A 22,710-nucleotide genomic window follows, 5' to 3' on the forward strand; every position below is an offset into this window, starting at 1 on the left:
GGTATCAAACACATGGAAACCACATGTATTTGATAGCATTCCACTTATTGCACTCGACAATACAAGCCTGTCCTCACCAACCTCCTGTGGAGTGGTACCCTCTCTCCAGTCTACACACAATGACAAAGGATACTACTATAGTTACTAAGTCTTATCTATGCTCAATCACTGCCATCTTGAGGGTGGTGCTGGTTCCACTTAAACAGAAGGCAGGTTCCATTCTAGGAGAAATCTGAGAAGAAATCAATCAGTGAGTAGAACACAATGAAGAGGGAGTGGATCATTAATATATTTATTCATCTTCAACTCTACAGGATACTGGCTGGTGGCTTCCAGTTAAATAGGCAGTTGATGAAACAGAGCATGAACAAACAATACAAAACAATAACGGGTCAGCTACATCTCAATTATATAAGCAAGCCAGACAGCACACACAGAATTACTTAATTTACAGCAGTAGCATATCCTTCAATACATTCACACTTTCCAATATTAGACTATTTTATGATTCAGTCAAACGACCAGAAAAATGGATGCGACACAAAAAAACAGGGAAAGATTAAGGACTGGTTTACTCATCTTATGTATACAAGTGATCTTGAAAAAATAATGCCAATTATTGCAGACAAATGTCAATTATCGACAAGATGAAGAAGCCCCCAGTCAGCGTAGCATAAAGCAGTAAGGCTGAATAGGGAAGTAATGGTGTCAGGAGTATTCCTGTCTCCTACCTAGAGTATTCTGATTCAGGAACTAAATATACCATTATTACATCGACTCATGTCATGTTCAGTCAGATACTATATAGCGGACTTGTCTTTGTATCTGTGCCATTATAGCGTTTGTGACAGCACGGGCAGTGCCATAGAGGCTATTTCCTTTTCCTTCTTCACGTTTGGCTGATCCCTCCTGATGACACGGTTGGACATGCCCCAACAGGGTCACCAGCCAATGAAATTAGAAGTCCCATCCAATGACTACACTAAAATGGTGGAAGTATTCAACGGCGCTGCCAATGCTAACATGGCCTTTTGGCCACTACAGGATTCTATCCTGCTTTATGTCATATACCCAAAGATCCTGTTCTTTAAAACCAGAGTTCTTCATTGAAACAATAACAAAGCAGTCAATAGCCTTTGTTTCTGTAAAAGTTGAGGGATGGGCCTAGAGAAATGGAACCACTCAAATTCAGATGGCTGCAATGTCTGACCATCCTTGATATTACAATTGAACCATGTTTTGAGCCCATATATTGTTTGTTTACAAACATTGGAGTAAAACAAGCTTATAGGGTTCTGATGGTGTATGCCAGTTAAACTAAGCCCATGAAGCATTTAGATATCTTTTTCAAGAAACAATGGATATAAACATCATTAATTTATGATGAAAAACAGATGTAGAAACTAAGGATTCTAGCTAATAACTGAACACAGTATACTGTAGGTCTTGTATAATTATAGCACCATCTACTGGAAACGTAGGAAAGGTCAAGAAGAACTGCAAAGGTGTGAGATGAGATGCAACTGAATGAATAGAACGACCACAGCACTCCAACATGCCCAGCACAGAGTTGTACTCATTAGGACATGCAATGGAAAATATTTTTTAAAGTTCAACAGAAAATGAAAAATAAAAAAGTCCAAGTAGTCTCTCCCTGTTGGTTTGTTTTCTACCATTTGGTGCCTAGAACCCAGGTTTATATCCCAAAATAATAAAAAACAGATCAGATCAGTCAGTCCATTTACTGTTATTGCATGTCACTTTGATACAAAGGGGCAACAAAAAGAAAACTGAGAAACATGTGACATACAGACAAATGCTTTCAAAACAAATAGCTGTTACAAGTGTTTCTTTTTAAAGTGTTGGCACATGAACACAATGATATTTCATAAACTATTTAAAATACTAGAATCAATTTAAACAGGTCTTACATGTTATGTTTGGTCCCACTTCAAACAACTTATGAAGTCTTGAAATCCTTTACAAGGACTAAATCAGATATTCACAAATCATATACACGGAGTTACAAAACATTAGAAACACCTGCTCTTTCCATGACAGACTGACCAGGTGAAAGCTGTGGAACGCTTGCGACACCTTGTAGAGTTTATGCCCCGACGAATTGAGGCTGTTCTGAGGGCAAGGGGGGGTGCAACTCAATATTAGGAAGGTGTTCTTAACGTTTAGTACACTCTGTGTAGAAGCAAAGCCATACCATATATAAAGGGTAATAGAACAGGTCCTTGAATCTAGTGTGCCATTACCTGTCAGACCCTCTGAAATAGCATGACAGCTGCTGGTGAATGACATAGGCCGTATAAAAGGGGTTTTGAAGGCTTCAGTTATTTCTGCAAAAGGGGGACCTTGGATTTATTTCTAATACAATCAACCCAGTCTAAACAGAGGAAAGAGGAGTGTTCAGCGCAGTTCTGCTAGTACACAAGCCCTGCCTCTAGAAGACAAAGCTGGAGTGGAAAATGCATCTCAAAAAGTTAAAACATTTCAAGCGTGCAGACAAACATGCATAGCAATCCTTTGTCAAACGGCAATGAAATAAAAAGGACAAAATAACAAGTGTACATAGTTCAAATGGAGAGAATTAAAAAATAAAACTTTTGAATCTAATAGTACATTAAGTGTACTCAAGAGGGGAGAACTGAACTGCTGACAAACTAGAGGGATTTTGTTGTGTTTCTTTAACCCAAGTGTTGGCTCGAGTCCCACAGTGAAGGCTGTACAGTTACATTTATACATCTCCTTCTGCTCCTCGTCCTCCCTGCCCAGCCTCGGTAAGAGTGTCAGGGTACTGTGGCCTCCTCTGTAGTTGTGAGCTCACATTTCGCCACAGCAGTGGTTCTGGAAGAGCAGTTCGATGACTGAGGAGTCGGCTAGCGTGGACACATCGCCCAGGTCTCGCTCGTTACGGGCAATCTTACGTAGCACACGCCGCATGATCTTACCTGTGTACACAGAGGGGGGAGTAAAGGTAAGTCAGTCACTAATGAAGTTACCAGCTCTCATTCAAAACACCTTTCAAATCAAGCCATAGTGGAAAATGTTACATGTTCACATTCAAAACCATGTTCGTACAGAATACAATCATAACCAAGGTACACTCTCACCTGATCTGGTCTTGGGAAGGCCTGGGGCATTCTGTATAAAGTCTGGAGTGGCAATGGCACCAATCTTCTCTCTCACTGTCAAAGCAGATAAACAGCATTAGTCATCAGCTCCAATACAGAAACATATTGTCGGTGTGGGATGCATGCAGACAGTGTAGGACAATCCCCTTCATGTTCAGTGACAGTACTGTAGTTGGCTTTACACAGATAAAACCAAAACGTACCTTGTTTCTTTAACTGGGCCTCCAGGGTGCAGCTGAAGCTGACTCCGTCAGTAAGCGTGACGAAGCAGTAGAGACTCTCCCCTTTGACAGGGTGCGGCCTGCTAACTACCGCTGCCTCGACCACCGCCTCGTGCTCCACCAGGGCCGACTCCACTTCTGCCGTGCTCAGCAGGTGACCTGATGTACACACAACCCACAGGATTATCATATAGTACAACAGTCCACTGATCTCTACTGTAAATCACAAGTTAGAGAAGGTTCTTACATGCACCATGACTAGAAGACAACCTTTAATATTTCACAACAGCAGACAGCGCCCTAGTAGTGGTAGTCCTATACCTTCCCCAGCTCAAGATAAATGAACCTGTTAGAGCACTATACTAGCAGCAGTGCAGATGACAGGACAAGAGACCTTACAGTACCGACAACTCCAACACACTGTACATCACATTTCACAGAGCTCCAGCTGACGGAAGTGCTCACCTGAGACATTCAACATGTCATCTATCCTCCCTGTGATCCAGTAATACCCATCCTTATCTCTACGGCAACCTGGGGGGGAAAACAGCAACACATTAATGTGGTTTCCATGTCAACAACAGAGGGTCTTGATTTAGTATACACAAAAACAAAAATGCACTGTCCATGACACTCAAAGAATACATATGGTAAATGTGAGTTATTCTACAAAACGCCAGTCATTAATGGTGCTCAGGATGTTAGCCATGTTAGACTCATCTTACCGTCACCAGTGACGTAGTATCCTGGGAATTGCTCGAAGTAGGTGGTCTCAAACCTCTGGTGGTTCCCAAACACAGTCCTCATGACTCCTGGCCAGGGCTGTTTGAACACCTGAGGGGGATAAGAAGCAAGGATGTCCAAAGTCAAACAAGCAGTGAAGATCCACTTCATCAAATATAGACAGCCGACAGCATACTGCAGTGAGAATATTGCGTATTGGAGTGAGAATTAATCGAATGTTTAGTACTGGGTAGATCTCTACATAAACTTCTGGATAACCAATTGCTCCCGGTGTCTTACCAGGTAACCCTCGCTTGGTCCCTCAAGCTCCTCCCCAGACTCATTCAAAATGGCAGGGACAACTCCAAAGAAAGGAAACGTCTGGTGGAGAAATGGAAAAAGACCGACAATTTAGACCAACTTATCCCACATGATGACAGGGAGGGAGCGAGCATCTCAGTGAGCAGGAATGGGGAAGTCAATATAACAACACTTACAGCAGAGCCAGGCTTCATGGGCGTGGCAGCAGGTAGAGGAGTCAACACGTGGCCACCCTGAGACAGAAGCCAATGGGAAGAGATTCAGTCAGAACAGAGATTACAGTTACAGAAAGATGTCCATTCAATCAACTCATCCATGTCTTTAACGTATTGAATCAAGACAGACTGCGTGACCGAAGGTAAACGCCCCATTCCGCCCCCACAGGAAGCATCTTACCCAGAGCTAAAGAACCAAATCACATTGACATTTTTTGATCAACATGATACATGTAACCTACGTCTCTGCCTTATTTATTAACAGCTGAAATAAAAGCCCACAGTGATTTGAACCAACACTACAAAAATATTTTAGGATGTAGGCTATTTCTGTCTGTTGTAACTAAGAACATTGCAGTAGCACACAGACTGCCTGTCGGTGTCCTGCTTAGGTTTGTAATAGCCTACTGTTACAACAGAGAATGACATTTGTTGTACAAAACGATCATGTCTTGGGTACACGTTTAAGTTTGTAGGCTACGCAAGTCAAAGACAGATCATCGCCACAGGGGACAAAAAAAATGTGCGTGAAGTAGAGAGTCAAGAGAATTCGGCAACGCAGCCACTCTATTCAATAAAATCTTTTCAGTAACATTATGTTTTGATGTGTGTTAATCTAAAATGCATTAAAAAGAATAATAAACTGCTGACGGTCTCAGTCTGCCAGAAGGTGTCGACCACGGGGCACCTCTTCTCCCCCACCACGCTGTAGTACCACTGCCACGCCTCCGGGTTGATGGGCTCCCCCACCGTCCCCAGCACCTTCAGAGAATCCCGCTTGTACCTGACACACACACACACACACGGAGGGAAAGGGTTAACAGACACCCCCATAGCCTCAGACAAAAGGATGAAACCAAAACATGCAGACTTTGCCAACATACATATATACATATAGTAAGTTTATAAACAGGGTGGTTTGAGCCCTGAAAACATGTATTTTTACCGCTCTAATTACACTGGTAACCAGTTTATAATAGCAATAAGGCACCTCAGAGGTTTTGGGGAATATTGCCAATATACCACGGCTAAGGGCTGTATCCAGGTCATGGTAACATGGCTCCTTGGAAATCTAATGAGCATAATACAAAAATCCATCAGAATCTGTCAGTTTAAGCTAAAGATGTGTTTTAACATGGTCTGCATCTCAATCCACTGCATCCGCCGATGTCAGCCTTACACATCTGCTGTGAAAGGTGGCAAAGCTAGAGATGTGTTTGTCAAGCAAAGAAACCGAGACATCACGATTTTCGGGCTATGGAAAGATGGTGTTCTCGGTTTTGCTCTACAACCTGCACAAGAGTCATAGGACTTGTCTGAAGTTGGTATATCCAATCTGCCAACTTCTGTCTGTAGCATCTGAACAGTTTGGGCTACACACTAATATGACCCCTTTGTGGAAAGGTGAATCTCTCATGAACACGTACGTCGTCTTTTTTGCTCTAGGACACCCACATGCCTCGTCTGAAGGTCCCGCAATACCAGTTGAGTAAACATGGAGATCAGAAATATTTAACTAAACTTTCTTATCTCTCTCAGATATAGGACAGACACTTCAGAACAAACTTCCTTTACATTTTGTTTGGGAATGTCCGTTTATCCATGTATGAAGCTGACAGTGCCGAGTAAAACCTTAAACTCAAAACCAGCAAATCTTTGCTGTATTTGTTGCCAGCCTCGCTCTAGTAATGGTTTAAAGAGATTAGAAATCTCACAGTATCAACTTTGCTGTAGCTTTCTTTTACACCTGCTACGTTACTGCAGACACGGTAGTCTGAGCCATCCGATTGGCCAGTGGAAGGCCTATAGTGCACTTGATTGGCTCCCCCCAGGAAAGGCAGAGTTTGTAACTTCAGACATGAAATGGATCAAAAAAGTTGCCTACCCGGCACGCAGAGCAGCTGAAACGGGTGGACCTACTGCCAACAGCCCGGGACAAATAAAAAAAGAAATGCAAGGCGTATTGTTGTTTTTTTAATAGAGAAGTTTGGCGATCGACCAGTCAACAGGCTGTTGGTGACCACAGCCAAGGGATCCATAAACTCAAATAGCTAAATGATTATTGGTATGACCATCTTAAACCAATTCCATATAGTTTAGTAGAACCCCCCCAGCTTAGACTTGTGGATTAAATGATAATATAAACAGATGGAGAACTCAATCTGTAGATACAGGAATGCTTCTTCTGTACTATGAAGCCCCATCATACTCAAGCCTAGGTCATGTTCAACAGGATAGAACTTACTTAAAAAACAGGGTCAAACAAGGAGGTACTGTCCAATTTTAACAGTATTGTTACAGTGTGCCCTAATGAACACAATCCTGGTGAGGAACAGGCTGAATGAGCCAAGAGTGTGGAGACTCACTTCTGGACGGGCTCGCTCCCATACTTCATGAGGAGGCGGATGGCTGTGGGCGCCGTGTAGAACTTGGTGACTTGGTACTTGTCCACTATCTCCCACATGCGGCTGACGTCCGGATAGGTGGGCAGACCCTCGAACTGAACATGTATCAAATTCACATCAAAACTGAGCCAGAGGCAGATGGTGTAAACACAACCTCATGATCATAACCTAAGTCATCATTAGCTGTCTGAACTACAGGAGGAAGTAGAGGTAGAAAATAATATCCCCTTCCATCTTCCCCTCCTGTTTACACACACACTTTTATGAGTCGCTTTATGATATTAGTCAATAAAACCATGACTTGGTTATAAAACAAATCTCTAAACATTTGTCCAAATGGACGTTTTAGACACATAGAAAGGTCATACGACATTATGAAGTCCTGTTGCACAACATTGTAAAGCCTTCTTTCAATATAACAATGACAAGTTTATCACATTTAATCGTAAAAATACTCTGGGTGTGTCTCAAAGAGCATTATATACACACACACACACACACACATATACATACACATATATACATATATACACATACATACATACATACACACATATACATACATACACATATACATACACATATATATACATATATATAGTGCACAACTTTAGACCAGGACCCTATATTCCCTATATACAGTTGAAGTGGGAAGTTTACATACACCTTAGCCAAATACATTTAAACTCTTTCACAATTCCTGACATTTAATTCTAGTAAAAAGTCTGTCTCAGGTCACTTAGGATCACCACTTTATTTTAAGAATGTGAAATGTCAGAATAATAGTAGAGAAATTATTTATTTCAGCTTTTATGACTTTGCTGTCCTTGAGCCATTTTGCCACAACTTTGGAAGTATGCTTGGGGTCATTGTCCATTTGGAAGACCCATTTGCAGCCAAGCTTCAACTTCCTGACTGATGTCTTGTTGTTTCAATATATCCACAATTTTCCTACCTCATGATGCCATCTATTTTGTGAAGTGCACCAGTTCCTCCTGCAGCAAAGCACCCCCACAACATGATGCTGCCACCCCCGTGCTTCACGGTTGGGATGGTGTTCTTTGGCTTGCAAGCCTCCCCCTTTTCCTCCAAACATAACGATGGTCATTATGGCCAAACAGTTCTATTTTTGTTTCATCAGACCAGAGGACATTTCTCCAAAAAGTACGATCTCTGTCCTCATGTGCAGTTGCAAACTGTAGTCTGGCTTTTTTTATGGCGGTTTTGGAGCAGTGGCATCTTCCTTTCTGAGCGGCCTTTAAGGTTATGTCGATATAGGACTCGTTTTACTGTGAATATAGATACTTTTGTACCCGTTTCCTCTGGCATCTTCACAAGGTCCTTTGCGGTTGTTCTGGGATTGATTTGCACTTTTCGCATCAAAGTACGTTCATCTCTAGGAGACAGAACACATCTCTTGAGGAGGTCTACAGTTTTCTTCCTGATGTCTTGGCTGATTTCTTTTGATTTTCCCATGATGTCAAGCAAAGAGGCACTGAGTTTGAAGGTAGGCCTTGAAATACATATATAGGTACATCTCCAATTGACTCAAATGATGTCAATTAGCCAATCAGAAGCTTCTAAATCCATGACATTTTCTGGAATTTCCCAAGCTGTTTAAAAGGCACAGTCAACTTAGTGTATGTAAACTTCTGACCCACTGGAATTGTGATTGTGAATTATAAGTGAAATAATCTCTGTAAACAATTGTTGGAAAAATTACTTGTCATGCACAATGTAGATGTCCTAACCGACTTGCCAAAACTATAGTTTCTTAAAACGAAATTTATGGAGTTCCGACTTCAACTATATAGTGCACTATTTTAGACCAAGGCCCTATTCCCTATATATAGTGCACTACTTTAAACCAGATTCCAAACAGAATAAGGTTCCATTTCAGACAGCCCTCTTCCTCCTCTAAATGACAGTATTAAGCCTGTGGCCATCCACTCACCAGGACACTGGTGGCCCCGTTAGCCAGGGGCCCGTAGGTGATGTAGGAGTGGCCCGTGATCCAGCCGATGTCGGCCGTGCACCAGTACACATCCTCAGGATGGTAGTCAAACACCAGTTTGAAGGTGGTGGCCACGTAGAGCATATAGCCACCGATCGTGTGCAGCACACCCTGATTACAAGACATGATCACCACAGCCAGCAGCATTTACAAGTATGTGAAGACATAGTGCATAAATATATATCAAACCGAGAGGAGAGAGAAAGGGAGTTAGAAACAGAGTGCCACTGCTGCATAGCATGTGTACCTTGGGTTTCCCGGTGGAGCCGCTGGTGTAGAGGATGAAGAGGGGATCTTCAGAGTCACACCACTCTGGTTCACATTCCTCAGACACACCACTCAGCAGGCTGAGCCAGCACTGATCCACCTCAGGGTTCCACGGCACCTGGCGGAACCACACACACACACACAGGTAAAAACCACACAATGACATGGAACCCTGAATTTTTACAGCTCTTGAGAGAAACCACATCAAGACATCCTAATAACGATCATAGGAAAAAACAAAAAGTCTAATCTTACTTTGATTCTATTCAGTCAAGAGCAACAACCAAGCCTAATTGATAGCAGTAGGAAGAAACGTGTAAATGTTTCTAATCCCTAAATCAGGAGTGAGAATGTTAGCTCAAATCAAACATTCTCAAATAATACAAAATACGAGAGCTATAAAAAGGCTATGGGAAGTCTAAGTGAATCAGCGGTGTTTACGCTTGAACAGTCTGTGAAACAATGGTGAGAGAAGTTAAATGTTTTAACTCCTAGAGTTCAATAGAATTACTCTCCTAAAATGCTGCTCTCAGGGGTGAAAGGTCACTATATGGGTGGGGCTAATGAAATACACGGAACAGATGTTCTAGAAATATGGGTAAGGGCCCTGCATTTCTTGATTTTTTTTTCTGAAATATGCCAAATGTGCATAACATTGACAGTGTTGCACATGTATTGATATACACTCAGTGGCCAGTTTATTAGGTACAACAACCTGTTCACAAAAATGGTTCACTCCTACATACAATGAGTCAAGTGGTCGTGGCTTGCTATATAAAGCAGGCAGACAGGCATCGGAGCATTTACTTACTATTTGATTGAACGTTATAGAATGGGTCAAACAAGTGACCTAAGTAACTGATTGTCGGTTCCAGGTGCACCCGTTCCAGTATCAGAAATGACGAGTCTCCTGGGCTTTTCACGCACGACAGTGTCTAGGGTTTACCGAGAATGGTGCTACAAACAAAAACATCCAGTCAGCACCAGTCCTGTGGGTGAAAACAGCTCGTTGATGAGAGAGGTCGAAGGAGAATGGCAAGAATTGCGCAAGCTAACAGGCAGGCCATAAAAAGGCAATTAACTGCGTAGTACAACAGTGGTGTGCAGAACTGCATCTCGGAACGCGCAACTAGTCGGTCCTTGACACTCATGGGCTATGGAAACAGACGTCCACACCGGGCTCCACCCCATCAGCTAAAAACAAGAAGCGGCTCCAGCACCAACAGTGGACAATTGAGGAGTGGAAAAATATTGCCTAGTCCGACGAATCCTGGTTCCTGTATGCGTCATGCTGATGGCAGAATCAGGATTTGGCGTAAGCAGCCCGAGTCCACGGCCCCATCCTGCCTGCTGTCACCGGTACAGGCTGGCGGTGTAATGGTGTGGGAAATGTTTTCCCGGCACACGTTAGGTCCCTTGATACCAACTGAACAACATTTCCACACCCCAAAGAATTCAGGTTGTTCTGGAGGCAAATGAGGGTCCGACCCAGTACAAGATGGGTGTACCTAATAAACTGAGTGTATATTGACAGTGGTGCACAATCTCAATAAGACTTAAAAATTAAAAAAAACAGACATTATCTGAAACATGAAATGAAAGACCACACTTACAGTATGAGAGATCAATTACATCTACATGGAGTCAGGGGTCAATTACCTCTTATCTGAAACCTTAGTCATTGTTTATCCTTCAGTGAGTGTGGTTACATGCACACAATAATGTGATTATTGTGGATAGTCAGATTAATACAATAGTTTGAATAAAAGTTGACATGCTTTGCAAGAAGAATGATTTATTTAACACTCCTGTTTACATGGACACATCTGAAATCGGGTTACTTGATGGCACTCTGATAAATGCAGAAAAATGCAATCAAAATAAACGTTCTACCACAGCAAACATGTTATTTTTGGGAAGCATATTTGATTCACAGTTCGGACATGTGAAAACTACTTCTAAGACCTATACATTCAGTTGTTCCGAACTCACTTCACTCACACTAAAGCGGTTGGCTCGCTCGGCTGGTGCTACCACATGCAACGATCAACTACACCGCTGGAACGCCAATTACGGTGTTTACAGGGCTTAATAATTCTAAAGATTGCTCAGAAAATCAGTTGTTTTAAATCGGCGTATGTTTACTTCCATTTTGACCTTACGCCAATTAAGATAGCAGAGTAAGGCGTTTACATGACTATTGCATAATTTGCCAACTGCCATCAGTTTAAGGTCGAATTATTAGTGTGCATGTAAACGTAAACAGTGTTTCTTTCAGGTCAAACCTTTATCACCATCTTAAAGATGCACTACACAGAAATTGGTCAGACATTTCCTGGTTGGTAAAATTCTAATAGTTTGCCTAATTTCAGTTTGTGACAATACAAGCAGTGAAATATAATATGCAGTGAAATATAATTTCCATAACCAAAAATATTGTATTTTCAGCTATTTGAAAGTAAGACTCAAAAGCGACACATAAGAACGGGAAGGATAGAAATATTTTTTTTATTTAACTAGGCAAGTCAGTTAAGAACATCTTATATCTTATTTACAATGACTGCCTACCGGGGAACAGTGGGTTAACTGCCTCGTTCAGGGGTAGACCGACAGATTTTTACCTCGTCAGCTCGGGGATTCCACCTTTCGGTTACTGGCCCAACGCTCTAACCACTAGGCTACCTGCCTCCACAAAAAAGCTCACATCTACCGCTTCTTAGACTTGCTCTCAATTAGTGACAAATCTATAACACACATTTCTATGTGGATTTGGTCAGGTAGCCCAAAAAGTTACATATTGCAGCTTTATGTACAGCGAAAGTAAAGCCTAAAGCTAGACAGAGATCAGGTAAGAGACCCCTGACCGGTGTGAGCTGACAGACCACAGACAGACAGACAGACAGAGGTGTGATCCACCCCTAGGGTTAGCCTACCGTTGACAAGTAGATCAGACAGGTGTTAAGAAGAAAAGGACAAGAAATGGAGAGAATTCAAGCTCAGGGAAATCTGAAATACCTGAGGGACGGGACGGATTTTCTTTACTCTGTCTTTCTGTTTCTCCTGCTAGAAGGGGTTAATGGAGACGGTTAGGCCTATTTGAACAAACATAAAAAGGGGTGGCGTCATGTCATTTGAACCATGACATCGAGACAAAGCCGTACCGACTTGGACCATCTACGCTTTTCATTGTACACAAAACCAAAGAGAAAAAGCCAAAGGTGTTGACTGTTTCTGGAGATACGTGAAATACAAACATAGTAGGGAGTTAACATTAAAGTGATAAGGTATTTATTCATTAAACAGTAGCAAATGTTAAAGGTGCCCTAAACCTGCCCTATGAACACAGGGGTCGTATTCATTAGGCACCAACCGGAAAAAAAACTAACAGGGAGGGACAGCGGTCTAAGACACTGCATTGCAGTGCTAGAGGAGTCACTAAAGACCCGGTTTCGATCCCAGACTGGCTCGCAGCCGGCCGTGACCGGGAGACCCATGAGGCGGCGCACTATTGGCCCAGCATCGTCCAGGTTAGGGGACAGTTTGGCCGGCTGGGATGTCCTTGTCCTATCGCGCAGGCCAGGCGCATGCATGCCGACTTCGGTCGCCAGTTGTACGATGTTTTCCGCCGACGCATTGGTGAGGCTGGCTTCCGGGTTAAGAGAGCAGGATCTCAAGAAGCAGTGTGGCTTGGCAGGGTCGTGTTTCAGAGGACGCATGGCTCTCTACCGTCGCCTCTCCCGAGTCCGTTGGGGAGTTGTTGCGATGGGACAAGACTAACTACCAATTGGATACCACGAAAATCGGGGAGAAGGGGTCAAAATGGAAAATACAAAAATTGTCCAATAACAAACACCCATTTTTAATTTCCATTGCATTTTTTTTTGCTATGGTGTGCCCTAATGAATAGAACCCTGTAGAGAGACTGTGGGGCGAGAGAGAGCTTTTTCTGGTGGTCTCACCTGCAGGTCAGGACAGGGCCGCTTGGCAGGGGGAGACTGAGAGCTGAGGGGAATGGCCTCCACCTCCTTGGACAGGTGTTTAAGCATGATACACCTCTGTACTGGGAAACTCCTGACAGATGGAGAAGAGAGTGGGGCAGTGTGAAAGAGTAGAGGAAGAGACAAAGTAAAAGGACAGAGTCGTGATTCACATGAACAAAGTCTGCATGACGCTCTCCAAGTAAACATACAGGTATCGGCAAGGATGTGTTGTAAATATCTAGCAAACAGAGTAGAAGTCTGTATACGCGACTAGCTAGTCAGATAGAAAGTGTGTCCTTACTTGTCCCTGCATTTCTGTAGTGCGTCGTCAGCGATCACCTTCAGGTTGATTAGCTTATCTCCTCTGTAGAAGCCATCTGAGAGGGGGTATGATGGGATGGGGGAGTTCAGAACAGATGAGGTCAAAGGGTGCACACCGATCAATGAGAGAAAGGCATGGCAGTGATTGCTATCGAAAGGACTTCACTGGTACTGTCGGTCTGACTGCATTGGCATAAACCTGTCACAACCTGGGAACAATCTTCATATTGATATTTTAAAATCCGCTGACAACAAAAATGAATGATTCTTAGATTATATTCATATGTGGCAAAACATTTTAGCATTGCGTGCTCAGCTCCAAAATGTTTTAGGATGTCAAACGAATGCATGTCTGGGTTCTAGTGTAATTGAACAGCAGCCAATGGGTGTCGCTAACGTGCAACGTTTTTAATTCACTGGTAACAGTCTTCAGCCATAGACCAAATTTGCCCAGGACCACACCCAGTCACTCACAATGGGTCACCATCTAAAGAGGTTATGGTGGTTATCCGATTAGAGTCACTCCAAATCCAAAGCTGTACAGTGATGCAGTAGGCCTGTACAGTGGGCTGGGCTCACTATGATGAGTACAAAGCCACGCTAATTAACACTGTGGATTAGGGGGTCAGGGGATAATCTGTGGCACTGTAATCCAATCTAATAAGTGTCTCTTTATTACTGCAGTTTAGTTTGCAGTCTCACCGGCCGTGATCAGCAACGAGCACTGGGAGTCCAGGATCCTCTCGCACAGCGACTCTGCCGAAAAGCCTGCAAACTGGATAGTGTACACACAGAAATACACACATCAAATACATTGTGCACTGTGTGCAAATGCACTCTAAAGTGTTTGCCTATTCTGTTTGCCTTGTAGGGTGTTGGTAGACATGTTCCTTCTAAGTCTATGAGGAAAAAGCTGGCAAAATGGGTATTACAGCCACTTAACCTACTAATTCAAGGTCGCTGAAGTGCACTTTAATGACGGTATAAATCTGGCTGGTATGATGTGTCTATAGGTTTTAGGGTTGTTAATGATACCAGTATGACGTCAGGAAGAAAAGGAAACTAAAACATGAAGCAGACTTATTTTGAGCAAAACGGCCTCATGTGGTCACCCAGAGTTACTTGTTATTTCGGAAGCTATAGCACACACTATTTGACATAAAGTAGGATTTTAAAGGATCATGAAGTCTGCTTTGTGTTTTGTTTTTTTTGCCACAGAAAATCTGCTATCGTATCAAGATACTAGTATATGGATACTAGTATCTTATCCATAGATTTGGATACTAGTATCTTGACAAAACTAAACCGGCCTAATCCAGACAGTTTAGGTGTAGGTTGTTAGTTACTCACCACGATTGAGTGCACAGCCCCGATGCGCACACAAGCCAGCATGGCCACCACCAGCTCCACCACCATTGGCATGTAGATGGACACGCGGTCGCCCTTCTTCACCCCCTGGGACTTGAGCACATTGGCAAACTGGCAAACCTGCTGGAGCAGCTCTCTGTATGTCACCGTCATCTCGTCACCAGGCTCGTTCCCTTCCCTGTTAGGGGACCAACATGGTCATCATACAGAGATACAGTGCATTCTGAAAGCATTTAGACGCCTTCTCTTATTCCACAGTTACATTACAGCCGCATTCTAAAATGGATTAACTAAATAAAATCCCCAATCTACACACAATACCCCATAATGACAAAGCAAAAACAGGTTTTTAGAACTTTAAAATAGAAATACCTTATTTACATAAGTATTCAGACCCTTTGCTATGAGATTCAAAATTGAGCTCAGGTACATCCTGTTTCCATTGATCATCCTTGAGATATTTCTACAACTTGATTGGAGTCCACCTGTGGTAAATTCAATTGATTGGACATGATTTGGAAAGGCACACACCTGTCTATATAAAGGTCCCACATTTGACAGTGCATGTCAGAGCAAAAACCAAGCCATGAGGTCGAAGGAATTGTCCGTAGAGCTCCGAAGATTGTGTTGAGGCATAAATCTGGGGAAAGCTACCAAAAAATGTCTGCAGCAAATGAAGGTGCCCGACAACACAGTGGCCTCCAGCTTTCTTAAAATGGAAGAAGTTTTGAACCACCAAGACTCTTCCTAGAGCTGGCTGCCCAGCCAAACTCAGCAATCGGGGGAGAAGGGCCTGGGTCTGGGAGGTGACCAAGAACTCAATGGTCACTGACAGAGCTCCAGAGTTCTTCTGTGGAGATCAGAGAATCTTCCAGAAGGAAAACAATCTCTGCAGCACTCCACCAATCAGGCCTTTATGGTAGAGTGGCCAGACAGAAGCCACTCCTCAGTAAAAGACACATGACAGCCACTTAGTTTGCCAAAAGGCACTTAAGGACTCTCAAACTATGAGAAACAAGATTCTATGGTCTGATAAAACCAAGATTGAACTCTTATGCCTGAATGTCAAGCATCACTTCTGGAGGAAACCTTGCACCATCGTTACAGTGAAGCATGATAGTGGCAGCATCATGCTGTGGAGTAAAACTGTGCCTAACAATTCCATAAGTTGCATGGACTCATTCTATGTTCAATAATAGAGGGTAACATGATATTTGAATAACTACCCCATCACTGTACACCACACATACAATTATCTTTATGGTCTATCAATCGAGTAGTGAATTTCAAGCAGAGATTGAACCACAAAGACCCGGAAGGTTTTTCAACGCCTTCCAAAGAAGGGCACCGATTGGTAGATGTGTAATAATGAAAAAAAGCAGACGCTGAATATCCCTTTGAGCATGGTGAAGTTAATAATTAACAGGTGTCCTTCCTAACTCAAGCAGGGTGGTGGTTGCATCATGTTATGGGTATACAGCTAAGCACAGGCAAAATCCTAGAGGAAAACCTGGTTCAGTCTGCTTTCCAACAGACACTGGGAGACTAATTGACCTTTCAACAGGACAATAACCTACAACACAAGGCCAAATATACACTGGAGTTGCTTACCAAGACGACATTGAATGTTCCTGAGTTACTGTTTTGAAAATCTATGGCAAGACTTGACAATGGCCGTCTAACAATGATCAACTTGACAGCACTTGAATAATTTTAAATAAGAATCAAATGAACAAATGTTGTATAATCCAGGGTTGGAAAGCTCTTAAGATTCACAGTTGTAATCGCTGACAAAAGTTGCTTCTACAAAAGTATTAACTTTGGGGTGTGAATACTTACGTAATAAGATATTTAAATTTGAAATACATTTGCAAACATTTCTAAAAACAAGTTTTCACTGTCATTATGGGTTATTGTGTAGATGTGTGGAAAAAAAACTATTTAATCAATTTTGAATTCAGGGTGTAACAACAAAAATGTGGAAGTCAAGGTGTATGAATATTTTCTGAAGGCACTGTAGATGTTATCCCCCCCAAAAAATTCTGAAGATGAGTAATACTAAACCTCTGCTTTCTACTCAAACTCAAAACATTCAAGCACACCAACATGCTCACAAAGCTAATATTCAAGGTGGATAAATTCTAGCTAAGTATCTCATGTGCCTACAGTTAAAGTAATAAACTCTGACATTGTGGCTCTCTGCTTTACTCAGCAATGTGCCTGAGCTGCGGAATCGTTCGTCTCGGGAATCGCCTTTAAAAACGAGAAATGCATGACTCGCAAACTAAGGACAAGCTCTTAAAATGGCAGTGTGCGCACTTACGGTAGAATTTGGGATGGTGTGGTTACTGAGCATGATTGTACCTCTGTTAATCCTTAAGAGTCTATCGACTACCGTGCTTCAATCTAAGTATCAAAATACAAAAATCTGCTTCAGAAAGCGTCAGTTTAAGCTAGAGATGTCAGCTTGAGAGATATTGCATGGGCTACGTCTCAGTCCAAAGCATCCGCCTATGGCCGCGCTACAGCGGTGTTCGTTAGACCATATGACATCCCGAAAATCAGTCTTCTCACAAAAAAGTCTAACATCCAAGCGGTTTGGCCTACAGTACTATTATGGCCACTCTATGGAAAGGGGAGACTCACGAACATGTTGTTCTCCGTTTTGCTCTACACCCCCACAAGTGTCACAGGACCCATCTGAGGGGAACCCATACAAAAGAATGGAAGAATTAAGGTATATTTGTGCAAACAAAAATAAGGGGATAAATGTATACAAAAAAAACTATTTTCTGAGCTTTCTTATACATCGCCTAGGTATAGAACAGAGACCTAGTTCCCCATTTATTTTTTGGCTGTCTCTTGCCATTTATGAATGTGTTATGCAATGTGTTTCTATGGGCTATAGTAGTAAAAGGTCCAATTCAATTTGATCAAATCATATATAAAGGGGTCCTAAATCATCCATGGTATGACCATCTTGAAACAAGTCCATGTTAGCTTAGTCCCCCGCCCCCACCCAATGGCTTAGACTGAGGTTAAAGCACTGTGTCCCTTCTTACACAGTTGGCCCTCTTATCCCACTGGCCCATAACAAGAGCCCCTAGAGCCTGCTGAGAAATTAGAGCAAAACTCACTCTAACCAAGTTCACCCAATCAGCCCACATTCCACCCAAGGACAACAATCACTAATTGTGTTGTTGCTCTGCCATACTTTCGCACTCAAATTAACAAGGTAACTCTGCCAGACAGAAGATAATGGATTTCTCATTTGAGGTAGCGAATGCATTTGAGCAAACCGCACATAGCCTTATGATAAACTTAATAGCATTTAGATTAACACAAGTTCTCCTCTCCAGTCCAGGACACACATTGCTTAATATAAACAACACAGCCGTGTCTAATAGGAAATCTAAAGGAAAGGCCGAGTTTGGTCTTTCCTATTGTGCAACACAATAGGCCTCCCAGATACTGTAGAGGGCCACGGTTATCTCACAACGGTTTATGTGCAAGAGCGCGAGGAGGAAAATACCCATGAAAAGCTCTGCTTTCACACAACATGGATCTCTCACTAGAGACTGCCCACTGCTCCCATTTAGATTTATGTTTGTGAGCTGCATTCTGCTCATTGGCAGAAAACTACACCATTGCTGGTAGGTCAAGGTCATCCAAACAGATCCCCTCTCTATGGTGGTGACAGAGTGTGGCGAAACACACACACACTATAAATAGTCAGCAGAGAAAAAAAAATCTTTCCACTCATGTTCAAGATGTCAAAGTACAGATGACAAAGACACCAACTCTGTTGTGGAGGTTGGCAGAGGAGAGACAAAAACACAGGCCTGCCTATTACCTACACTAAATAAACAAACTATAGTTAAGCAATAAGGCCCGAGGGGGTGTGGTTTATGGCCAATATACCAAAGCTAAGGGCTGTTCTCATGCACGACAACACGGAGTGCTAAGACACAGCCCTTAGCCGTGGTATATTGGCCATATATCTCAACACCAGCCCCCCCCTGCGGTGCCTTATTTCAATTATAAACTGGTTACCAATGTAATTAGAGCAGTAAAAATACATGTTTCGTCATACCCATGGTATACGGTCTGATATACCACAGCTTTCAGCAAAATCAGCATTCAGGGCTCAAACTATCCAGTTTATAATACAAATGAGATCATTTAGGGACAAAACAGCTAAAGTAAGGAATCCCCAGACAAAAAGCTTGCCTATTACAACATTGCGAGACTAAAAAGTAACTTCATAAAGAAAAGGACATATCCAATGGATTGAATAAGCTGAGAAATAGCAGGGCAAATCTAATGGTATGGCTGACAGTACATTGGAACTGATCGGACAGACATTCACACTTGAGTCATGAGCACTGGAAGAGACTGCAGAGAGCATTGCCTTTTACGCTACAGCAACGTGGGACAAAGAAATGTCTAAGTTATACAAAATCTCTCACAACTTTAATAACAAGGAATAGACTTCAAAATGCTACTAGTGAGAAAGAACATCTCCTGTAGTGAGAAGTCAGTTTTCTAAAATCAGTTAAGTTGAGACCTCCGAGTAACCCTATGCAGTCAAAGTCGCTCTGGATAAGAGCGTCTGCTAAATGACTTAAATGTAAATGTAAGTGTAGGCCCAATGCAGTTCATCATTAGACATCAACTGGTAAATGCACAACAATTTGCAAGACAAGACAAATACTTGAGACTAGAGCATATCAAAGCTGCAGCATGTCAGTTCCCTGTGGTCTAAATGACCTAGTCTAGTGTGGTTAATGGGGTGAGCAAAGAGCATGTGTGTATTGTGTCTCAACTTCAAAGCTCTCCTATTCACTCATACCAACAAAACACACAAATAGCTACCACATCCCTAAATAACCCACCCAGCACTAGAAGCCCATCCGTCCTCATAGATTCACTATTCATTTATGAGGATATCGCTGACCTGGGGCTGGCTTTACAAAAGAGGGGAGCGGGGGTCTTGAGCACTAGTCATTTCAGACAAGACCAGAGACAAAGGACAGAGGATCATTGTAGAAGCATTCAGCCTCCTGTCCTAGCATTCCATCAAATTGTTCCAGAGGGGCAAATCTCCTCAAGCAGTGAAACAGACAATGTCCAAGGAGAGCGTGCTTTGACAGCCTCCGTAACCCCTTTCAACACACATACATAGGCCATCACTAACAGTGAGGCTGCTGCCTACATACAGACTTGAAGTCATTGGCCACTTCATTAAATGGACTACTAGTCACTTTAATAATGTTTACATATCTTGAATTACTCATCTCATATGTATAAACTGTATTTTATACCATCTATTGCATCTTGCCTAAGCCGCTCTGTCATTGCTCATCCATATATTTATATATTCTTATTCCATTACTTAGATTTGTGTGTATTAGAAAGTTTTGGAATTGTTAAGATTACTTGTTAGATATTGCTGCACTGTCAGAACTACTGTCACAAGCATTTCGCAACAACATCCGCTAACCATGTGTATGTGACCCATAAGATTTGATTTGACACACACCAGTAGAATGCCACTTTGTCCCCTAGCCCCCTCTCATGAACGTTACAGTCCAGGACATTGTAGCAGATGTTGGTGGTGGCCCCCTCCATGAACTTGATGTAGATCTCCCCCTTTGTCACGTCAAAGTTGTAGTCCATGAACTGGCCCGTGTGCTTCGACTTCCAGTAGAAGTCTTTTGCAATGTCACCCCAGAACTCTGGAATAAGGAAACATAATGAAGGGCCATTATGATGACACATGACAGGTGGCTGATGGGGACAATCATCCTCCACCACCAGAAAACACACAAATGTCAGATTAATTTCCTGTGTCACATTTCCTCGACATGCTCACAGTTGCTGGAAAGCTTCGAAGTAAGATTTCCCTAAATGTCTAAACCATGTTACAGAACAAAGGAAAACATGAAGCAAGACAAGTAGTTACATGCACACTAGCATAGACATGGGATAGATATGCTGGCAAAATCTATACACTTGGGACTGAAGTAAAACAAGACCTACTGCTGGTATAAATCAAAGGTTTTGTTCATGCAATACTTTTATTTCCACAAGGCTTTGTACGCCACCCCAGCCATAGGCTGCTCGCTCTGTGGTACCGGAGTTCCAAGTCTACGTCCAAGAGGCTTCTACCTCCAAGCCATAAGACTCCTGAACATCTAATCAAATGGCTACCCAGACTATTTACATTGCCCCCCCCCCCCCCCCTTTACGTTATTCTATATGTATGGTCACTTTAATAACCCTACATACATACACATTACCTCGACTAACCGGTATCCCCTGTATATAATCTCGCTATTGTTTTCTTACTGCTGCTCTTTAACTACTTGTTACCTTTATTTCGTATTTGTATTTTTTTAACTGCATTTTTGGTTTGGGGCTTGCAAGTATGTCATTGTAAGGTCTACACTGCTTGTATTCGGCGCATGTGACTAATTCCATTTGATTTAAATGTGTTTGTAAATAAACCTACCATCTGGATGTTCAATAGATTTCAGGTAGAGTTCTTTGTACTTCTCAAAGTTGGGTACATGAGCATCCTTCTTTAAGTCTCCTCCTGCATGAAATACGTCCTCCTTCGGTGCTTTGTCTGGAATCATTTTGCCCTTCAGTCAGTTGGCTTGCGATCTATCCTAACTATCGAAATACGAGACAAAAGATGGCAAAACTGCGAAGAATGGTATTAACGATAAATTGCGCTATTTGCTCGTGCCCACTGCAGCTCAAACTACTACGTGCAATTTTAAAAAGCCTCCAGTGAGTCACCCTCTCACTGCATGGTATTGAACAAAAACAATGGTACAACTGGCATAGTTAATTCTGACTTCCTTGTTTAAGGATGCTTCTTTAGCCTCCTAGCTACTTTAGAAGTCGACTATCTCGATTAATGCATAGGAAAACAATACATTAACTGAGATAATGAGGCTAACTGTCAAACTAGCCAACGTTAACTTAGCTGGTTGCAAATCCAAGCAATATTTCCAGGCAGTTGAACCCAAAAGAAACGAGATAGCAACTAGCTAACTTTAGGGACATCAGCTATTCAAAGCGTTAGAAAATAGGTTAAAATATAAACCACTTCCTGCTATTCAAGAAGGTTAATAACTGCGTTTCCAGTTAGCTAGCTAACTTAGACCCACCGCTAGCTGGAGTTCAAATCCTTGTAAAAAAAATATCTAGCTGCTATAACTATAAGGAAGTAGTAAACGATTGACTTGAGAGCGAGACGAGGCCGTTCTGTTTGAAGTGGTAGGTTGGACACCACTTGACTTGATAGCGCCTTCTTCCATTCAAATTAAGCTACATGAAATATTTATCTGGAAAAATATCCGTTTTCCCTGAAGTGGAAGTGGTCTGCCCTTCGTCCAAATGTCTTTTGAAGGCAGAGACAACGCGAAGGAAGAGCGCATGAGGAATGACTGTAAACTGAACTCCGGTTGGCCCTAAAATGGGCGGAGCGGCAGCCAATCATATTTGAGGAGAACGATGACGATACCATTAAAGACGTTTGAAAGATACCTCCACTTCCTCCAAAGCCAAAGGGTATTTTTATTGATAAACTTTCCTCTCATCAGGTGTTGGTATGTGTGCATATGACATTTTATTTGTCATATGCTTTGTAAACAACAGGTGGAGTTAAAGGGAAATGCTTACTTATTGGCCCCAACCATGTGTGTGAAGTATGCATCTC

At 42.3% G+C, this 22,710-nt stretch overlaps 1 protein-coding gene across 2 annotated transcripts; it reads right to left on the reverse strand.

Moving 5' to 3' along the window:
• Positions 1-276: 276 nt before the first annotated feature.
• Positions 277-22,454, reverse strand: LOC115102194 (acetyl-coenzyme A synthetase, cytoplasmic-like). 2 transcript variants are annotated; one of them, XM_029621854.2, is made up of 18 exons: positions 21,493-22,454; positions 20,521-20,716; positions 14,961-15,156; positions 14,313-14,385; positions 13,591-13,666; positions 13,269-13,380; positions 12,325-12,372; positions 9,290-9,427; positions 8,983-9,153; positions 6,990-7,123; positions 5,275-5,407; positions 4,585-4,641; positions 4,388-4,468; positions 4,090-4,198; positions 3,830-3,898; positions 3,347-3,523; positions 3,123-3,197; positions 277-2,960 (listed from the first exon to the last, which is right to left on the reverse strand). In XM_029621854.2, the coding sequence occupies exons 1-18, from the start codon at positions 21,617-21,619 to the stop codon at positions 2,833-2,835; spliced, it is 2,100 nt and encodes a 699-aa protein (XP_029477714.1). In that variant the 5' UTR covers positions 21,620-22,454; the 3' UTR covers positions 277-2,832. The 2 variants fall into 2 exon arrangements, with proteins under 2 accessions (XP_029477714.1, XP_029477715.1); XM_029621855.2 differs by lacking the exon at positions 12,325-12,372.
• Positions 22,455-22,710: the final 256 nt, after the last annotated feature.

The sequence above is a fragment of the Oncorhynchus nerka genome, linkage group LG20 (genome assembly GCF_034236695.1).
Source record: "Oncorhynchus nerka isolate Pitt River linkage group LG20, Oner_Uvic_2.0, whole genome shotgun sequence".
NCBI lineage: Eukaryota > Metazoa > Chordata > Actinopteri > Salmoniformes > Salmonidae > Oncorhynchus > Oncorhynchus nerka.

Excerpts from the sequence above, each read along its gene's own strand:
- LOC115102194 (XM_029621854.2), bottom strand. The coding sequence starts at position 21,619 with ATGATTCCAGACAAAGCACCGAAGGAGGACGTATTTCATGCAGGAGGA. Across the intron at positions 20,717-21,492 it reads ATCTATTGAACATCCAGATG|AGTTCTGGGGTGACATTGCA; the intron begins GTAGGTTTATTT and ends TCCTTATTCCAG. Across the intron at positions 5,408-6,989 it reads GGGAGCGAGCCCGTCCAGAA|GTACAAGCGGGATTCTCTGA; the intron begins GTGAGTCTCCAC and ends TGTGTGTGTCAG.